The sequence below is a fragment of the Canis aureus genome, chromosome X (genome assembly GCF_053574225.1).
Source record: "Canis aureus isolate CA01 chromosome X, VMU_Caureus_v.1.0, whole genome shotgun sequence".
NCBI lineage: Eukaryota > Metazoa > Chordata > Mammalia > Carnivora > Canidae > Canis > Canis aureus.
Window position 1 is genome coordinate 22,494,751 of NC_135649.1, and position 20,806 is coordinate 22,515,556.

Genomic DNA, 20,806 nt, shown 5'->3' on the forward strand with positions numbered 1-20,806 from the left:
CTGGCCTGTATCCCACCCCTCTGAGTGTTTCTTCCCACTGATGACACCGAGCAACACAAGGCCTAAGTCCTGAAGAAGTGACTTGAATGATTCAGGTGGCATAGAAGGCTGGTAGGGGGTGTGCCTTGGCAAAGTGTATCATTCTAGTAGGGCTGGCTGCTCTTCTACTCAGCACAATCAGAAATGTCTTCTTGGAGGAAAGCAAGACATGAAGGCATGTTATAATCTATACAAATTTTATTTTGATATCAATTTGTATGGAAACAAGCAGGTGTCAGCGTTATGCAGGCACGGAAAAAAAAGGGAAAGAAAAAAACTCCAGTAATAATGGATCTTGTATTTACACCATTTGGTTTCAACAGGGACAGGAAGTTTTACTGTTCGCTTCCTGTGGGAACTCCAGTTTTTGCACCTTCCCCTGCTGCCTCTCAGCATCACGATAGAGCAGGGATTTCTGAGCCTTTAATCGGCAAGCCAGGCACATGAAAATTGACTCCACGTTCTGGCTCTCTTTGGGGTCCTTGGCCGAAGTCTCAAACAAGAGCATATTGTGGGCATCAGCAAATTTCAGGGCTAAGTTGGAGGGCACCTGGATCTGTTCCCTCAAGTCACACTTGTTGCCCACAAGCACTTTGGGGACTAGTGGGGGCACGGCATGCCCATTGCATTCTTGAATCCACATTTTGAGGTTGGTGAAGGATGTCATCTTGGTGACGTCATAGACGAAGACCACTGCATGCACATTGCGGTAGTAATGCTCAACCATGCTTTTGCGGAAGCGTTCCTGACCTGCTGTGTCCCACACCTGAACCTGAAAGATACAAAACCAGTATCTGGAGTCAGAAAAGGAAACATGAATGTGTCGAAGAAAACGTGGTTCTGTGATCTTATAAAAATGTGAGAAGCCCTGACACAGACTGGCAGAGTGGACTTACCAAAGTATAGACAGAAATTTCTCTCAGGGTTTGTAAAATTTTTCCTATAATTTTTATTTTTTTCTTAAAATTTTTAGTTGAAAATCTTGAGTCAAAAAAATCTTAAGGCCAAAAAAAAAATCTTAAGGCTTTTAGTTGAAAAAGTGGGATGGAAATTGGTCAACTTTTCTGGAGAGCAATTGGGCAGTATTATAAAGAACTTTGAAAGCGTTCATAACTCTTCAAGCCGATAATCTCACTTCCAAAAATCTATACAAAATAGCAGAGGTGTGGTCGAAATTCTGTACAAAGGTCTTAATTTCATTGTTATTTATACTTAAAAAAAACAGGAAACAACCTAAAAGCTCAGTAAGAGAAGAAGAGCTAAAGTGTATGTACATATCTATATAATGGACTATTATGCAGACACTAAAAATAAAATTTGGGGGCACCTGGGTAGCTCAGTTGGCTAAGCATCTGCCTTCAGGTCAGGTCATGATCTCAGAGTTCTCCCTCTCCCTCTGCCCCTCCTCCTGTTTGTGCACTCTCTCTCTGTGTCAGATAAAATCTTTAAAAAAATAATGTTTTCAAAGAATAAATGGTGGAGGAAATTCTCGTAAAATATCAGAAAGTGAAAAAAGCAGGGTACCACATTTTTCATATGCGATGGTCCCAATTTTTAAGAAAAATATTAAACAGACTTATGCCTAGGAAAGACAGGAAGTGTTCATACCAGGACATTAATGGTTATTTATGGGCCGCAGGACTATAGGTGGTATTTATTTTCTTCTTTTTTTTATATATTCTTCAAAGTTTCTACTATACTTTGTCTTAAGTTTTTTGCATGATGTTTTAAAGAAAAAGTGTTAAAATCTCCCCTTTTAGCTTAATTTATTTTAAGTTCACTTCTTTGGTATGTAAAAGGGATTTAGCTCGCTGGATTTTCCTTCTGCATCTCAGCTTTTGGGATAAAGGCCAAATTATGAAGGAAAAATGCTGATATCAGTAACATATACAAAGACACAACTCCCAAGGGATACCGTGGAGTTCGCACACATTCATCCCCATCTGTTTCCCTTTACACTTCCAAAGTCTTGGACAAGAGAAATTCATACTCAAAAGATGGTCCCAAGGCCCTATAAAATTCTCAGTTATCAAAGAAAATCGGATTATGGTCACTAATTGACTACTACGGCTCTTAAAACCAAGTATAGCCTTTATTTGGAGTTAGCAGTCAGTATCTGGTAAGTATAATTAAATCTGTTTACTGAGTGAAGATTTTACAGGGCTCCAGAGTCATCATCACTCTGAACATCAATTTTCATTGTCCAGGCTCTCCTCATCTCCTCTATTGACATAACTGCCACATGCCATTGGCACAATTGTCAGAATCACCCCATCTTCTATTTTGATTTCCATGTCCCTAGGCCAGACCCTCCTCTCCTCACTCCAGGGCTACAGCAGAGTCTTTTGGATTCTAGATGTCTCCACTCCAGTGCTTCCTGCATACTTCTTTCAAACTAGCATTCCTAAATCTCTGCTTAGATCAGCGTGGCATCCTCCTCTTCGGAAAACCATGACCAACCTCTTCTGCATGTGGCACCAAAGGGAAAAATTTCTGTCATAATTTGACCCCACCCAGCCTGGTTTGGGGCTGCTTGGCTACACCGATTCATTCCTCTGCTAGTCCCTCCTTCCCCTGAAGAATTCAATAGCGGCCCCCTTGTTACCCTATCCGCATCTCACCCATCCTTCACAGCTCAGCTCATGTCCGCCTTCTTCCCAAAATTCCATTTTTTCTCCAATTTCTCTTAAATTCTCTTTTCTTAAAACTTTCTAGTGCACTTTGAGTCCGTACCACACCATTTGTTTTTTTTTAAGATTTTATTTATTTATTTGAGAAAACGAGCTGAGGTGGAGGGATGGGGCAGAGGGAGAGGGAGAAGCCGACTTCTTGCTGAGCACAGAGCCTGAGGCGGGGCTCTAACCCAGGACCCTGAGATCGACCTGAGCCAAAGGCAGACTCTTAACCAACCGAGCTACCCAAGTGCTCCAGACCACACCACCATTTAGAATATATTATTTGTTCTCTAGTTGTTTCATCACTGCTCTTGGCATTTCTCCAGCCAAACTTGCAAACAGTTTTTGTTCTGCATCAGATCACTTGTCACCATGGTTGCCATCATCATCATCAAAAAGCAGTATTGCCCTGAGCCACCAGAACTACAAGCAGTCTGGCATCCTACATTTCTGCCAAGGCGATTTCAGAGAAAACATTTTACTTTGGTAACACAGAAAAATATAAGTCCTTGAATACTGATTTGCTTCAGAAAGCAGAAACATAAAATATTTCATCCACCTCTCCAGTGCTCTAAGCAGGAAGAAAGGGAGATCAGGCCAGGAAAGGAATGGAGGTCAGTGGGAAGAGAGCGGTTATAGCACAAGAATATCATTACCACCTGGTTTCTAATCCCCACCCCCACTCTCCAGTAGTCCTAACTCCTGCCTCTGAGTAAGGCTGAATCCCTACCAGTCCTCAGGCATGTGGCAGATGCTTTAACACCATGAGCTCAGAACTCTAAAAATACCTGTCACTAGCAGGAACACGGGTGGGATGTGTGAGATGTTTGGGGCTGAGTAGGTTGGCTGTTTGGCTTTTCTTTGGCTTCGGAATTGTATACACCATCCAAACTGCCAGAGCTGAGGGGAAGACCCTTACTGCCGTAGACCTCCTTTGCCTTCCCAATGCCATGGGGAACCCTGAAGCTTTTGTTTGGAGGCTCAGAACTTTTTTAAAAAAATATTTATTTATTCATGAGAGACAGAGAGAGAGAGGTAGAGACACAGGCAGAGGGAGAAGCAGGCTCCCCACAAGGAGCCCAATGTGGGACTCAATCTCAGGACCCCGGGATCACACCCTGAGCCGAAGGCAGACGTTCATCTGTTCACCCAGGCATCCTTGGAGGCTCAGAACTTAAACTGTAGCACTGCTCCCATTCAAGCTCCTTGCAAACCCCGCCCTAAAGTTTTTTGCACCCCTGTCTGTGGCAAGCAGTGAGCCAGGAATGTGGGCTGCTCACAGCAGAAAATCAGAATAGATGGCACAGCCTCAGTGTCATCACAAAGGGAGAGTGCAGCAGTTGGTTCACTGCACATAAATGACCTCATTTTCTGTTTGGGGGTTTGGTGTCCTTGTTCTTAGCATCCTCACAAACCCCTGATCCCTGCCAGCCAGTGAAAGCATCTCCTTCTGCTTTCCAGCTGGTACTCCTCTCATCTGTTCTTCCTTTCCTGTGGGAACTGCATCCACACAGTAGCACGGAGTACCAACCTCCCCTTAGCCACATACATGCTCCCCAGATCCTCTTTTCTCTGCAAGGACTAGTGGGGGCGTAGTGGAGTCAGGCCAATTAGGGTACAAACCTCAGCACAATCCTGTGCTCCTCGTCAGGTGTCCATAGGCTAGTTACTCTATCTTCAGTGTCCTCCCCTGGAGACGGAGGGTAACCTCAGCAGTCTCATGGGGATGCTGGAAGGGTTAGTGTTGCTTAGAAGTACATGACATAGTGCCTAATGCGAACTCTCCCTCCCTGGCCAGAAATCACCAAGTCTGGCCTGACAACTAATTGAGCAGTGCTGCAGACAATGCAACAAGCGGCAGCCTTGGAATTGAGACCCCGGTTCCAGCTCCTCTATTTGGTAGTGGGAGTAAATGATTAGGCAAATTGAATAACACACAGGAAAGAGTTGTTGCAAAATAGAAGTGTTCTGCAAGTGCTAGTTGTTGGCCATTGTTTCAGAAGGCCCATCGGCCATCCTGGTAGCCTGGTCCTTGTAGCCACTGGTTCTCCTCCTGGAAAGCACAGAGAGTTTGCCTTCTTGGTGACGGGCTCAAGCCAAGGCAAAGGCAGTTACTGGGGAGGGGGGAGGAGAGAGTAATGCCAGCAACATGCCACAGGTGTTGAGGGGCAGGCCCAAAGTGACAGAGGTGTTGGAGAAGGGTCGAGGGGCACAGCATGGGGAGCTACCAAAGATAAATCTAGTCTTTTAAACCATTTTCCTGGGGCTACCACTGCCTGAGAAAGTTTCAGCAAGTGCCCCATCCCTTCATGTACTCTAAGCTGACATGGGTATTTCTTTTCCCTGTGGAACATATCTGGCATCTTTCTAGAGATGAGGCATGAATGTCCTTTTGTTGGAGGCTGGTGGGGGAGGGCAGAAGTGGAAAAAGGGAGACAAATACATCTGTAACCTTTGAAGGATGCCCAAGTGGATGATGGGAAAAGCCTAAAACAAATCTTTTCTCTGGGGATTCCTGGGTGGTGCAGTGGTTTGGCGCCTGCCTTTGGCCCAGGGCGCGATCCTGGACACCCAGGATCGAATCCCACGTCGGGCTCCCGGTGCATGGAGCCTGCTTCTCCCTCTGCCTGTGTCTCTCTCTCTCTCTCTCTCTCTCTCTGTGTGTGTGTGTGTTACTATCATAAATAAATAAAGAAAAAAATATTTTAAAAAATCTTTTCTCAACTATCCAGACAGTCCCATCTGCATCTAAGATAACACACACATTCACACACAAGACTGGCACAGAGAATGGCAAAGGAAGACAGAGACTAGGAGAAATTCACACGCAGAGATAGAGGCAACAAGGCAGACAGAGACATACACTGATAGATAATTAGCCATTAAGTGAACTGGCAGAGGATGGAAGTTCAGAAGCCCTAAGGAAGACATGATGTCATCGTGACTGCAGGCAGCTTCTGAGGGAACGCTTAGCTCAGCCTCTGTCCATGCAGTCATGTAACACGGCAAGGTGTTGGTCCAAGTCATCAGCAGAGGAAGAGAGTCCTGGGGGATACCTGCCCACGGCCATCGCTGACCTGGTTCCGGGGGGCTGGGGCAGAGGGGGTGCCCAGCTGTGGGGGAAAGCAAACTAGACTGGAGCAGGGGTACTTCCATGAGCATTTACCAAGAATGGCTCACAAATTAGTTCTGAGCCTCCCCTCTGTGACCTCCCCCGTCCCACTCCCCACACACTCCTGTCTGGCATTTTCCAGTGCTTTTAGACTGAGGCAAGCTCAAGATGATTTAGCTAAATCTGTAGGAGATGGACACATCATGTCATTAAAAGAAGCTCCAAACTTCCTTTGGGGTCGGGGAATGCCTCTGCACTTCCTAGGCTGATGTCAGGAAGAGCTGTGATCTTTCCTAGACAATGTCCCTCCACACCCCTGTCACAGGTAACTGCATGGTTGGACACACCATGAGACTAGCCCAAATTGCTAGGGAGGAGCACCGGCCAGGGAATGGGGAGACCTGAGTGGTAGGCCTGTCCCCCTATGTGATCTTGGGCAAGTCACTTTCCCTTGGCTTCGTATCTGTTAAACGAGGAACCTTGGACTAGAGATTTTTCAAGGTCTCTTCCATCTCTGAACATTCTCTGGTTCTCATATCCACAGGGAGATAGTAAAGTAAAACCCAGGCACTCAGCTCAGTGTCTGGGGTGCAGTTGGAAGAGAGACATCTTTTTTAAAGAAGATTTTATTTATTTATCCATGAGAGACAGAGAGAGAGGCAGAGACACAGTCAGAGGGAGAAGCAGGCTTCCCGTGGGGAGCGTGACGTGAGACCTGATCCCTGGACTGTGGAACCAGGCCCCAGGCTGAAGGCAGGCGCTAAACCACTGAGCCACCCGGGCGGCCAGAAGGAGAGACATCTTGAAGGCTCTTGAGTTTCAGGGCTATGACCCTGGGCTCCTGGCCTAGAAGAGCCCACAATGCTCACTGCCTGGCCTGCCACCACCCACTGAGCACACTGCCCAGGGCCAGAAATTACCCCCCAGAGCAGAACAGCAGTAAAGAGCATGGGCTCTGAATGCATGTGGAAATCCCAACCCTGTCCTAGGGAAGGCAGGTTACTGAGAGAAGTGCGTGGGCTCATGTGTCAAAGACTGGAGCTCAGATCTGGGCGCTTTTGGGCAAGTTATTTAATCTAAGTTTGATCTCCTTATCTATGAAATAGGAGTGATAATAATAGGCCAATTTGCTTAGGGCAAATTAGATGTGAAGATCAAATTAGATGGTGCAAGCAAAGCCCCTAGCCCGGCTCTTGGTTTAGTTAAGAAATAGCAATTTCTTTAGTTAAGAAATATTATTATTATTATTATTATTACTATTATTACTACTACTATTATTATTATTGCCTACTCATTGAAAGCTTTTCTGGACATTCGTGTCAACCAGGAAACACTGGATTATAAATGTTGTGATCGGGATGGGGTGGGGATACATGGATTGGATACCCCAAATGGGGCTTTGAAACCCTAGAGATGGCCCTGGTAATTAAGACAGTGGCCCCCAATTGGCTAACTCTGTCAGCGCCCTGCAGGATTTGATGTCCCTGCTACCCTGGAAATGGGGAGGCAGCCCAGGAGAGGCCACACCCTACTCTTGTGCCAAGAAAAGAGCTTGCAGAGACCTCTCCACCATTCTCCTTTGAGGGCTGGCACTTGCAGCCTGACAGCCTTATGGCTGGCTGTGGTCTAGGTCTACTTCAGCCTGTCACACTGGACTTCTCTCCCTCCCCCGAAGGGAGAAGCCTTTGGCAGTCATCTCCTAACACAGATTTGGCATTTGTTCCCTGAAAAACTCCAAGCCAGCCAGAGTGTGGGGCACAATCTCCTCCTATCTAGATCATGTGCTAGCTGCCATGCTCTGCCATCTTCCCACAGACATGCTGCTCTTGCCTGCTTCCTTTGGTCCTGAAGCTGCAGCAGATTTACAGGAGGCAGGGTCACTATCTCCTGGCTCTGACACCCCACCCTGAGCTCCCTCAGAATCTGCACTCAGAGGGCTCCTCCATGAGCAGAGTCACAAGGCTTTGCCCTCTCAAAAATATCATCTTCCCAAAAAAGCCTGTATTAAGCACTTATCGGCACATGGTGTTATGCTGAGCTGTTTCTGGTGAGTCACACTGTCACAGGCTCTGCCCTCTGGGAAAAAGTCTGGAATCTTTGGCAAGGACTGTAAAATCCAGTTTAGCTAAATACTGGGGTGTTGGAAAGGAAGGAGTCTTTCCAAAATTTCCCCAAGGCCATTGGGCAGTGGCCCACTTCCACTTGTTTTCCCTCCCACTTCCCACTTTCTGACTCCCTCCTCTCCTCTCTTCCCATCCTCTCTCCTCCCTCCTCCCCAAAACTCCCAAACACTTCTTTTATTCCTCCATATGAACTTCAGACAGGCTTATTCTCCCTTTTTTCAATTCAGAGAACTCTTTGGCTCAATGTGCAAGCAATAGCATTAAATTTTAAGATCTTTGAGGGTTCAAGAGAACACCCATAAGTATGTTTCCACTTTGGATTTTAAAAAGACATGTTTTAGAAATTCCAGAACCTTACAACCTATGGTAAAGAAGTTAGACACACCAGAGAAAGTCCAAACCAAGTAAACCTCAACATGATAGCCCTAGGAAAGGATAGATATGGATAGCTACTTTGACTTTAAAAAGGAAATACAGCAATTCCCCCTCAAAATGCAAGGGATGAAAAGGTCACTATTTTAAAAAGGTGCCCTATCTTACTGATGCTGGGGCTCAATTGTTCTCCAGAGCTCTCCCTTACCAGTACTGAGCTGCCCATCTTCCTGACATCCAGTGCCTCTGCCCAGTCTCTGAGGCCATTTTAAAATACATCCATTTAAGAAATAATGATAAAATAAAAACACAGTCATTTTAATAATCAAGGACTCCGGACTTGTGCACGGTTTAGAGTGCTTCATCATTCTCCCTACTACTACTCAGCCCTTCTCTCCACATCACTCAGAAGAGGGGCCTTAGGATCATTTGGGCTCTTTGACCAGTGGGAGGGAGGGTGACCTTCACCCAATAGGGTCACACCATAGCTTCAAGAGAAGACCATCTGTGGGCCTGGTGGAGTTGGTCTTTAATGTCCAGTGCCTTTTGAGGTGCCTTCCTGCCCATCATCCTGCCCCCCTCTGCTCCCCTGACACATGAAGCCGCCCTTGCCATGTCCTCCTTCTGCACATAGGAATATTTCTGCACAATGAACTATTTCTGCCCTGTCGAGTTTCTGCCTTTTCTGAATCAAAATGAACATAAATGGTCAGACAAGAATATCGTACTTTGCCTATTTGATAAATAAACTAATGAAGGGGGGAGGAGCAAGACACTTTCCCTTGGCCTTCAGATAAGTTGCTCTGCATTTTTACAAAGACCTGCTGAAGACAATACCAACAGAATGAGCAATGAAGCAGTTCATTCATTAGGTATCCCAGAAAAAAGAAGATAGGGTTGGAAAGAGACTGCTCCAAAAGAACAAGTTTGTCTGTTATGAAGGACTGGCGGGTGACCCTGTCTCAATTGCTTTAAAAGGGCTCATGGCTTTGTGCCAGAACCACCCCACTTCACCCCTATTCCACCTCAGCCCTAATCTTAACCATAGGCTGTCATTTTTTTAAATATTTATTTATTTATTTATTTATTTATATGATAGACATATATAGAGAGACGCAGGAGGAGGGAGAAGCAGGCTGCACGCCAGGAGCCCAACGTGGGACTCGATCCTGGGACTCCAGGATCGGGCCCTGGGCCAAAGGCAGGTGCTAAACCTGCTGAGCCACCCAGGGATCCCCGGTAGGCTGTCATTTTAAAATAAAGTGGTTTTCATTCACTGTGAATTTCCACACACACACACACACACACACACACACACAGCTAATGCCTCAGGGCTAAGCCAAAGTGGGTTTTTGCAGCCCATTCACACCCAAGAGGTAGAAGAGACTCCAGGATGTGTAAAGTGCTTTGGGATCTATCCCACACACCAGGACCAAGAGATGCCTCATGCCTCCCTCTGCCCTCTGCCCACAGGTGCCACTGCTCCTGGCTCAGGGTCAAGGATGGGATCAGACAGGCTTTCCCTGTGGCAGATGTCAGGTAGGGGCAAAGGGCAGGAGTGTATCCACTCTCGCCAGCCCTAAAAAACAAAACAGAACAGAACCCCCCAAAAAACAACAAAACAAAACCCGGCGAGGTGGAAACCAGGCCACTGAGAAAGGTGAAAGGGAGGGAATGAGGAGGTGCTGAGGGTCTTGGGCTCTGTGAGCGGCGACAGGGCCACGCGCTGGAGGTTTAAACCAGGAGAGCAATGCCTCTGGCGAAGCCCCCTCCCAGACCCCTCCCTTCCCGGACCTGACCATCTGGATCACCTTGATCTTCTCGCCCTCGATTTCCACGGTCTTCTCCCTGAAGTCCACGCCAATGGTGGCCTCTGTCTTGTCCGGGAAGGTACCCCCGCAGAAGCGAAAGGTCAGGCAGGTCTTGCCCACGTTGGAATCCCCAATCACGATGATTTTGAAGATGCGAATCTGCACGTACTGGTCCAGCGACGAGTCGAGCTCCAGGGACGCCAGGCCCGCGGCTGAGGCGGGCTGCAGGCTCCCATGGCCCAGGATGGGCTGCGCCATCTCCCCCGGACCGGACCCGGGCCCCAACCCCCCTCGAGGGCTCCACACAAAGAAAACGGCCACGTTAGTGCGCTCGAGGCGAGCGAGCTTTGTGCGTGTGTGTGTGCGTGTCTGTGAGTGTATGTCCGCGCGTGTGTGCGTGCGCCCGCAACGTGTGCGCGCGCGCGTGAAGGGGGTGCCTCTCACCCCAGGCCCCCCTCCCTCGCCAGCGCACCCTCCTTACAGCGCCCAGGCACCAACACAAAAGCCAGGAAGCCGGGGAGAGAGGAGGGGAATGAGCCGGCCGCGAGCCTTCCCCTTCTGCCTGTGCCCTCGGACGGGACGCTCGGGCAGGCGCTCCTATGGCGCTCCCCGAGAGGCCGCCGCCGCCGCCGCCGCCGCGCCTCCACCTAGACCCTCCCCTGCCTGGACCCCAGGGACACACCGGAGGGAGGAAGCCGAAGGAGGGAAAGGAGGGGGTGAGAGCGGCACACGCCGCGAGGGAAAGGTCTTCCTTTCTCCTTGTCCCCATTTATTTTATAGGTTGCGGGCTCCCCGCCCCCACGTTCTCGGAGCGCACGGGGCCATTGGGCTGGGAGCACAGCTGGAGAGGACAAAGAGAGCTGCACCCTAAAGCATCTCTGGAGCACTTCGGGCCCGGAGCTACACTACTTGGGGGGGAGGGGCAGAGATACCTCTTTCACCTCCCGCGTCTCCTCGGCCCCTTCCCAGGCCTTGGGATAAAGAGATACTGTCTTATTGAGTAAGCAGGTGCACTCGCGCGCCCCAAGTAGCCGGGGGGGGGGGGCGCTGCCAAGACGTGCCGTGGGCTGTGGGGGCCCGCGCAGCTGACACGAAGGAGCCAGGGGCACGGGTTGTGCGTGTGTAGGGGGAGTTACTGTCTCTGTCACCGACTGCCAGATGTAGGGGGGCGCGTGCCAGGCGCCAACCTCCCCTTATCACACCACGAGCACCCATCCTCTGAATGTTCAGGAGAGCGGTTTCCATTGGCTGTCGCGGTCGGTTGTGTCTGGCTGGCCAATGGGGAAGGCCCGCCGCCGGAGAGGGCCATACAGGGGGTAGGAGAAGGGGGGAAGCTAGTGGTAGCAGCTCCAGCAAAAGGGAACCTTGTTTCCAAGGCTAACCATTACAGACCCAGGTGGAGGGATCTCAGGAACTGGCATAAACCTCACAGTGTCTCCCATATGATATAACGTCCGGATAAGAAGTCCTTCCAGAATGGTGGAGTTTCAAAAGGAATTGGAACACACACACACACACACACACACACACACACACACACACACGGGAGGGTTCAACCCTCTGCAACTGAATGTAGAACAAAGTGGTTGGGTCTAATTTGCCAGAAGCCTGGATTATGCTTGGAAGATGATAAATGAACAGAACTTTCTTACGGTATTAAGGGGCAGCTTCCCAAAGCTTACTAAGCATCATACATCTTGGTGGAGACCTGCATTCCTTCTCCTGAGGGTGATTTGCAGGTTCATAATTGGCTTGTTTGAAATCAACTTTACTGAGGTACATTTTACATACAATAAAGTGCACCCATTTTGTTTGCTTTTACGACTTTATCCCTCCTCTAACGCATTTCATAGGCTAAGGCAAGGCAATATTGACATATGTCAGTAGCACGGACATACGAGTTATTTGCTAATGCCATCAAAGTCAGGTTTCCAGCAGTGCACATGCACTGCCATCTTACTTGTGTGTGAAGCTGAGTGGCAGAAGAGACAAACCTGACAGTCCATTCCCCCTATGAGAAAAACAATTTAGTGCATCGGTGATAGATCTGTAAGCAAATTGGAACGTGATTGCTCAGCCAAGTCCAAGTTACTCAAAATGGCTGGGAAAACTTGGGGTCTTCTAGTTAATAAGCTTTTTAGCTGAGTTAGCAGATATATTTATAGCTAACTCTTTTCCAATACACGTGAGTCACCCATTTGTAAAACCCTAGACTATACTATTCAGTATTAAAACCATCTCGAGAACAGAATTAACTCGAGAAGGATTTAATCTTAGGTGGCTAATCCAAGGTCATCATGATGAATACCAGCTACTGTTGTACAGTATGAATAGCAATCTTCACTGTACAGTATTTTGGTTTTTTGATTGGCTGATGTCTAAATATAGTTTGCTGCATCATTCTCCTCTGTATTTACAATGCTCCTGGTGATCATTATCTACAGAAGAGTAGTTATAAAAGGGGAGGGGTAACTATTAATTAGGCATATCCAGTAGGTACAGTGGAAAGAAGCTCTGCCAACTCATAGCCAGAATCAATGCTTTCTGAGTGATATAAAAGAAGTTACATCTGCATAAGACTATTTAGAGAAGTACATTTATTTATACACTTCCAGCAAAAACTTGTCACTGAGTCCAAGAGTTTATAGTTGTAAGGTAGAAACATTGATTGCTGGAAATATGGTATCTCAAAATGGGCACCATGCCCTAATAAAAAGTGCTCGTTACCTGTGTGGGGTGAGGTTTTGGGGAAATTCCACTTATACTTTTGGAGTTAATTTGTTGTGTGTATATTGCTTTTGCAAAAAAAATGATGAAATACAATTTTTAATTAAAGAGATTTTTTTCAGGTACGCCTGAGTGGCTCAGCAGTCAAGCGTCAGCCTTTGGCTCAGGGCATGATCCCGGGGTTCCGGGATCAAGTCCCACATCGGGCTCCTGCATGGAGCCTGCTTCTCCCTCTGCCTATGTCTCTGCTTCTCTGTCTGTGTGTCTCTCGTGAATAAAGAAATAAAATCTTTTAAAAAATAAAGAGATTTTTTTCAAATATTTTATATATTTGAGAGAGAGAGGAAGAGAGAGAAAGAGATCATAGAGGGATAGTGAGAGGAAGAATCAAACTCCCAGCTGAGCAGAGAGACCCATGCAGGGCTCGATGCCAGGACCATGAGATCATGGCCTGAGCCAAAGGCAGACGCTTAAATGACTGAGCCACCCAGGTCCCACTAAATATGTTTTTTTTAAGTACTTCATTGCACCTATTGCAAAAATAAATGTGCTATACAGCACCTTTTCTTTGTGTTAATTGTGCATCGCTAAATGCCTTTCAAATATACCCAGCCATTTTCTCTCTTTTTTAAAGATTTTATTTATTTATTCGTGAAAGACACAGAGAGGCAGAGACATAGGCAGAGAGAGAAGCAGGCTCTCTGCAAAGAGCCTGATGCAGGACTCAATCCCAGGACCCCTGGATCACGACCTGAACCAAAGGTAGACACTCAACCACTGAGCCACCCAGGTGTCCCTACCCAGCTGTTTTCATAGGCACCTGATCATGATTGTGACAGTGTGTTCCAAAGTCTCTTTCACCAACAGATATGATTGTGTATTCCATGATTATTATTCTTATTAGCTTCTAGAAATGGCAATAAATATCAACGTCTATAAGGCCTTTTAATATATTAAACAAATATAATTTTACCTTATTGAAGAAATGATATTTTCAATATTTATGCCCCTAAACAGCCCTAAAAAGTCACCCATTATTTGTACTTCTGAATATTATTTGTAATGAGTAAGAGAACCCTAGATCATTTTCACCCAATTAAAACTGCTTCCTGAGTTAAACTTCCTAAAACAAGGACTTTGTGATTTCATTCTCTATCCCTATTCCACAAAAACAAATAGTAATAACTTCATCACCTACATGATTAGGGCCAAACTCTTTTGCGGGGTCAGATCTGGCCCCACCAGATTAGCCTGCCCTTATCTATTTACTAGTATGTATTCTTTGCCATTGTCCCAAAAAACATGCTGGGGTTGGTTTACTTGTTTTATACCTCTAATCCTTTTAAACAGTATGGTGCTTCCTTTAAGATACTTGACAACTATGAGCTCATTTAATCTTCATAACAACAACCCTAGGAGATTGGTAGATGAGGAAAGTGAGGCAGAGAGTTAAGCAATTTGTCCAAGTGGTAGAACCAGGATTCAACTGGGCAAGACTGGATCTAAAGTCAAGGGGTGCCTAACCACTAAAAATATTACCTTTGGTCCCAGTGTATTCACCATCTGAAATGTCATTCCTCCGCCTCTACTGTCTATTTGAATTTTACTATTCATCCCTCCAGACACCACAGCTCAAGTAATAGTTTTATGAAGTCCTTCCTCAGCTACTCCATCCTATACACTTTTCTCTTGCTCTGGCACTGAGTAAGACATTCTGTATTATTTAAATGATAGTATATGTCATCTCCCCAACTAGTGACTACTTCCTATACTTTCCACATGCCCCAGAACCCCTCTCATAGTATAGTTCAAGTGGCAAGTGCTCAGTAAATACGTGTTAAATACCCCAAACTTCGAAAAAGGGATATGATTATGTTTTGCAAGAGTCAAAAATTTATTTCCAATTTAGCTTACAGTTGGGAGAATCAAAACACCTATTTACACTCAGCCCCTCACCCTACTCCTCCCACAACTAGAAGGTCCTGCTTAGGGTTTCTCTGCAAAGCAAAAAAACTTTTTGCCATCATCCTTGCTTTCAAGCACAGAAGCCTTAATAGTAGGAGACTATCCGCAGCACCTGGTACAGCATCTAGGAATAGAATTGCACAATATAAAAACGATATGGGGAAAGAACGGAATGATTACTTCTCCTAGAAAAAGGGGCTGGGTGGGAAAGTGCCAGCAATTTGTAAAAGGCAGAAGAAGTCCACTCCGAATCTGGAAGCCAGGTACTCTGGCTCGGACCCATGGAAAGACTGGAAGTGGACTACAGCGGGAGAATCCGGAAGGCTTAGTGTACCTAATAGTTCGTAGCCTAAAATAGAAGAACAAAATGCGGTGCTACGGCCAAGCTTTGTGAGGTGCTGTTATCAGTTCCCGCCATCGACACCGGGGCCGCACTGGCCACAACCGCCAAGCAAGGCGGCCCCACGGCTCTCTCCTCGGACAGCTTTCCAAACTTGCTCAGCGGAAAACGTTACCACCAAGCCGTAGAAACTTGCAAACACCTCCCGCCGGGCTCTTTGCAACAGGGCGGGCAGCTAGGCGCGTGCGCAAACCTCTCGCCGCGCGAGCCAATCTCAATGCGCGCTGAGTATGACGCCTGCGCAGTAGGGCTCCAGTCGCTCTTCCTTTCCCCTGCTCTAGCAGGCCGGCTTAACTGTCCAATGCCCTCCCGGGGCTGGGAGGAGGAGTCTGCGTAGAGTGCGTGTGAAGGGAGCTGAGAGGGGAACTGGCCGGGCCCACGGTGTTTGACCCATCAGTCGGTCCGTGAGAAGAAAGGAAAGGAGAAGGTACAGAGTAGCGGTTGCAGAAATGTTCCGGTGTGGAAGTCTGGCAGCAGGTGCTTTCAAGCAGAAGCTGGCGCCCTTGGTGCGGACAGTGTGCGTCCGAGGCCCGAGGCAGCGGAACCGGCTCCCAGGTGACTGACCCATCCCAGGCAATCCCGACCTCGCAGACCAAGGGCCTGGGTTCCATAGGCTCCCTGTGCCTCGCAGTCCTCCCCCTGCCTCCTCCCCGGGCAAAACTTAACCCACTCACAGCCGCGTGAATTCTGAATTGGCGGGATCCAAACCATGAGTTTCGCGAGCCGTGCCGACCTGACCTTCAAGGGATTTGAACCCAGTAGTCCGCTTGGGGCCTTTTCCTGGGAGGGTTTGCTGTTCAGAGATAACAGAAGAGCTGGCTGTCTCGTATTGTCCAATACCACCTCCCGGCCACCCCCAGTCTGCCTTTTTAGAGCAATGAGGTCAAGCAGACTTTGTCATTTGCCGATTGTGAGACTTGAAACAAGGCATTTAAGCCCAATGCCTTAATTCTTTCTGTAAATGAGGATATTACCTGTTCTACTTTCCAAACCCCAGATGAGATCCATAGATTTGAGTGCCCTGTGAAAGAGAAACAGTGCAGTTCAAGTAAGGAGCCAGTCGGTTGTGCGCCAGACACCAGGAGAGTCGACCCAGAATTAATTTGAAATGTCTGGTCCGTGTTATTCTTGATAGTCTTTATGGCTTCAAAGAAACAGTTGCAGAGTGCATTGTATTTGCCCTCCGTGAAGTTGTTTCACCAGATTTTAAAGCTGGAAGAGATTTTGTGGTAAAGTTCAACCCACTCACTTTATAGATAATAAACAGAGACACAGATAGGTGAAATTATTTGCCCAAGGTCACATACCTAACTAATAGGTGGGGCAAAGGATAGTTTCCAGTCTTTATGCCCCTAATCCACTTGCCACAACTCCATGTGCTTCCTATATTTTGACTTCAAAAAGTTAAGAATACACCAATACACCCAATTCCCCTTTAGCACACTGTGCATGAGATTTCCATGAATTTATCTGAGCATGTCTTGAGCTTGCTCATTTTCAGCCTGCACAACTTAATGGGGATAATGAATTATCCACCTGTAGGAAATGCTGGATTTTTAAAGATCTGTTTTTGAATGACCACCTAGGACACTCACATTTGCTACATCAGAAATTGTCCTTGGAGGCCTTTCCAATGTGGAACCACCTTCTGGATGCTTTAAAAATAAAATGTGGAAACTATTTCCCTTAGAATGTTAGAGTATTTGCAAATGTGCTTTTTTTTTTTCAGTTGCTATGCCTCATGAAAGCATTTCCTAATTTGTCTTCCTGAAGACATACACTGAAACAAATTGCTTTTGGAACTTAAAAAACCTCTGCCTTAGCTTGTAAACTAACACCCTGCCTATGTATAATCTGTATGGGTTTTATGCATTGAAATGATAGTGCTCCATGTAAGTTGTATAGAAATTTACACAGAAACTTTGGTAAGCTGAAGATTATCATCCATACTAGCCTTTCAAACTTTGTGTACTTATTTTGCTTACAGTTCACAACTTTTACCAGCACTCTGAAGTCTAACCAAAAGTTCTTATTTAAATAATATGGATCCGCAAAGCTAAACTGATTTATTAGATATTTGAAGGTGGTTGGTGATATTAGAACTCCTGAAAAATACAGACTCAAAATGGTTTCTTCCATTGCGTTATTTTGTTTAAAGGCAGTCTGTAGAATATATTCTGACTTCTTGACATACCTATCCATCTCTTTGTATACACTTACTGTCCTTTGGCCAAGCTCCACAGTACAACATCATATGCCTTTAAAAATGGGCGGGGTGGGGTTACAATTTAAAAAAGAAATGATTCTGTTATTGTAGGAATTAGCCCTGTTTTGTAGCTTGATTACTAATTGTTTATAATCTGATTTCTTTTTCACATCATAGCATCTCCCGTATGTTTTTGCATAGGTAGAGGAGAGGCCCTCTTTTTTTATATGCCATTTCTCCTCGGTTTTCTCCTTTCTCCTCCTATCCCCAATTCTTTGTCAGGATGTTAGCAAACTTGACACCCATCTTTTTTTTTTAAAGATTTTATTTTTTTATTCATGAGACAGAGAGATTGAGAGAGGCAGAGACACAGGCAGAGGGAGAAGCAGGCTCCATGCAGGGAGCCCGAAGTGGGATCCAATCCCAGGTCTCCAGGATCAGGCCCTGGGCTGAAGGCAGCGCTAAACCGCTGAGCCACTGGGCGGCCCACTTGACACCCATCTTAAAGTGACCTCATCCATATCTGTCACCATTGTCAGGTTCATTTTCATTATATGCTGCCTTTTGCCTTAAAACCATGATTGTTATTATTTATTTATTTTATTTGGATGCTCTAGCTCTTTCCAGAACCGATTGAAGGCAATTAATTGTGACTATTTTATGCCTGCATTTGGCACTGAGGAGCCGATAGGTTAGGTAATAGATATCTTCTGTTCTGTAGTATCTTATTTGGTTACTAAACATTGTGCTGCCCATGTGATCAAAGTGATCACCGACCCCTGACCTGAGGGTCAAATGTTTGAACATTTTTCTCTATTCGGAATCCTTCTCACCTCCTTAAAAAGGAAGCTGGACTCCTTGTGGGCAAGGATCCAGACTTCCTGAGAACTGGCAAATGATACTTTTTTTCCCCCAAAGCCTAGAAGCCTAGAAGTTGAGCCTTTCCCCACTTTTTCTGCTGAGGCAAAGCTTTCCAGGAGAAAAATCTGTGGAAAGTCAGCCTTTTCTGCATCCAGTTAATAAGTTATATTTTCTAACATTTTAAGGGAGTTGCTGCATAGTGTAACTTTTTTTCTAGATCATGTTTCCAAAAGCTGTCTGATCTTGTGAAACAAGTGGAGGGCTGGCCCCAAACCTACTGAATGGGAATGACCTAGAGACAGCCCTGGGAATTTATATTTTAACAGGTCCTTGATGTAATTCTTATGATCAGGCAATTTGGGAAATACTGTTTTAAGGCTTAAACAAACTGAGCAACCTTGAGTCTCATGGTTTGTATTAAGTCCATTTTCTGATACTCAGAATAGTGACAGCCATTGTCCCATCCTATACCACGCGCTACCTGAGGCCAGAGATTATGTCCCATTTATTTTTGTGTCCTCAGCGCTTTGGATAGTCTCTAGCATGTAATAGATTCTCAGTGGCCGAACCCTAGTAATGTGAAGGAATTTGCAGAACAGAGTGAGATTTCTTTTTTGTCATCTAAATCATTTTTCCTCTGGTGCCTTTCTTCAGTGTGGTTCACACTACTGTCTAGTTATTACTACTATGATTCATCTAAAATAACAGCAGGGGGATCCCTGGGTGGCGCAGCGGTTTGGCGCCTGCCTTTGGCCCAGGGCGCGATCCCGGAGACCCGGGATCAAGTCCCACATCGGGCTCCCAGTGCATGGAGCCTGCTTCTCCCTCTGCCTGTGTCTCTGCCTCTCTCTCTCTCTCTGTGTGTGTGACTATCATAAATAAATAAAAATTAAAAAAAAAATAAAATAAATAAAAAAATAAAATAACAGCAGGGGTTGATGCTAAAGAAAAATGAGGGAGCTGATGAAGGGAAATAGTTGTTACATTCTTTATAAAGAGGTACCTAGTTACAGTGGACAGATCGTGTAGGCTTGTCCTGTCTTGTGTTTTATCCATGTAAGAAAAATCAGTTTGACATTCAGAAAACAAGACTTAAGAGCATGTGGACCTCTTAACAATTTGAGAACCCTAGGAGCTTCAGTTTTGTGGATGTGTTTCTGGAAAAGGCTTTCTGGGAGTATGGAAAAACAAGAGATTATGAAATCTACAGAAATGAACTTGCTGATTTAGGTACTATTCTAATGCTAGTCTATAGTATTTGAGGTTACTAATTTATTATTAAGCAACCTGAAATATATGAGATCTGGCTAAACTTCTTTGCAAAGAATTCATCAATTGTTCAGTACTTATTGTAGAATTGGAAAGAGTTTCTTTCCTTCCTGCATTAATTGGTTCAACAAATATTTATTGAGCAAACACCTACTGTGTGTTAGGCACTAAATACAATTGTAACAACAATTCAAGAATCAAATCCTTGAACAATATAGTGAATATAGACAATATTGTATTCTAATCAGACTTGCTAAGATTCTAGACCTTAATTATTCCAGCCACTAAAAAGAAATAATTATATGATAGAGGTGCTGATTATTGCTACAATGGCAATCATAATATAAATGAATCAAATTAAAAAAATTGAATCCCGAGTGTGAAGAAGAAAGTGTTACTGCTTTGTGTGGTCTGATTGCAGAAAATCTCAAGGAAAATCTAAAACATACTGGTTCCATAAGTCAAGGAGTAAGTTGGCTTCCTTTCCACCTTAGCAAGACAAGTGAAAAGACATGTTTGGCCACGATGTAAAGTTTCCTAAAATTTTGAAGATATGAGGGAAAGGTGTGGGAGTAATTTTATGGGTAAAAGGAAACTAGGGGCGGTGGGGGAGGGAGGGAAAGGGAAATATAAACATCCATACAATACTTACCACACTCTTGCAAAATTAAAGTCATTTGGGAGGTATGTAAAAATTTGGTTTGTTAATAATAATAGTATATTACATTTCTTTTCAGGAAGTAGTTTAAATGTTATCCAATTTACTTTTTAAAAATTAATTTACTTTTAAGTGTCTTTTTTGACAAATTAAGGCAAAAACTGCTGAACTTTCCCAAATCTACATTGTTTTATCGGTTTGTGAAAAGCCAGCAAAAACAGAGTGAACACATTAGTATCACATTAAAACAACGTTGTTACATCTGGATGTGGGATCTTCTAGAGGGATAATAAATGGAAATTGTTTTAAACAACTTATTTTCAGTAAATAAACTTGGGGTGGAGGTGGGGGACACAACTAGATTTGTTTAACTAAACCACGTGGAATTTTTTTCTACCCAGTTTCATTTACTAAGCTCTGGGAGTTGTCAGTTTCTACTTCTGGTGCTTAATCATTTTATGGGTTTCTGAAAATCAAAAGCTTGCCCATATGAGATACGCTTCTCTACCCTTGCACATTTTTATTTTCATGATTTGTTATTTCCAAATATAAACCATTTTTTTCATATGATGAAGGATTCTAAAGCAG

The 20,806-nt window shown here is 45.3% G+C and overlaps 2 protein-coding genes across 3 annotated transcripts in view; one reads left to right on the forward strand and one right to left on the reverse strand.

The window, feature by feature from the left end:
- Positions 1–219: 219 nt before the first annotated feature.
- Positions 220–11,261, reverse strand: RAB33A (RAB33A, member RAS oncogene family). The gene is made up of 2 exons (XM_077888986.1): positions 10,133–11,261; positions 220–811 (listed from the first exon to the last, which is right to left on the reverse strand). Exons 1-2 carry the CDS (start codon positions 10,388–10,390, stop codon positions 356–358), a joined length of 714 nt encoding a protein of 237 aa, XP_077745112.1. The 5' UTR covers positions 10,391–11,261; the 3' UTR covers positions 220–355.
- A 4,233-nt stretch (positions 11,262–15,494) lies between these two features.
- Positions 15,495–20,806, forward strand: part of AIFM1 (apoptosis inducing factor mitochondria associated 1) — a 33,035-nt gene continuing 27,723 nt past the window's right edge. Inside the window, exon 1 of one of the 2 annotated variants that reach the window (XM_077889809.1) lies at positions 15,495–15,779. In XM_077889809.1, the coding sequence (XP_077745935.1) occupies positions 15,674–15,779 (106 nt within the window). In that variant the 5' untranslated portion in view covers positions 15,495–15,673. The remainder of the gene's footprint in view (positions 15,780–20,806) is intronic. The other variant, XM_077889808.1, reaches the window with a different exon arrangement.

Excerpts from the sequence above, each read along its gene's own strand:
- RAB33A (XM_077888986.1), bottom strand. The coding sequence starts at position 10,390 with ATGGCGCAGCCCATCCTGGGCCATGGGAGCCTGCAGCCCGCCTCAGCC. Across the intron at positions 812-10,132 it reads TCGAGGGCGAGAAGATCAAG|GTTCAGGTGTGGGACACAGC; the intron begins GTGATCCAGATG and ends TGTATCTTTCAG.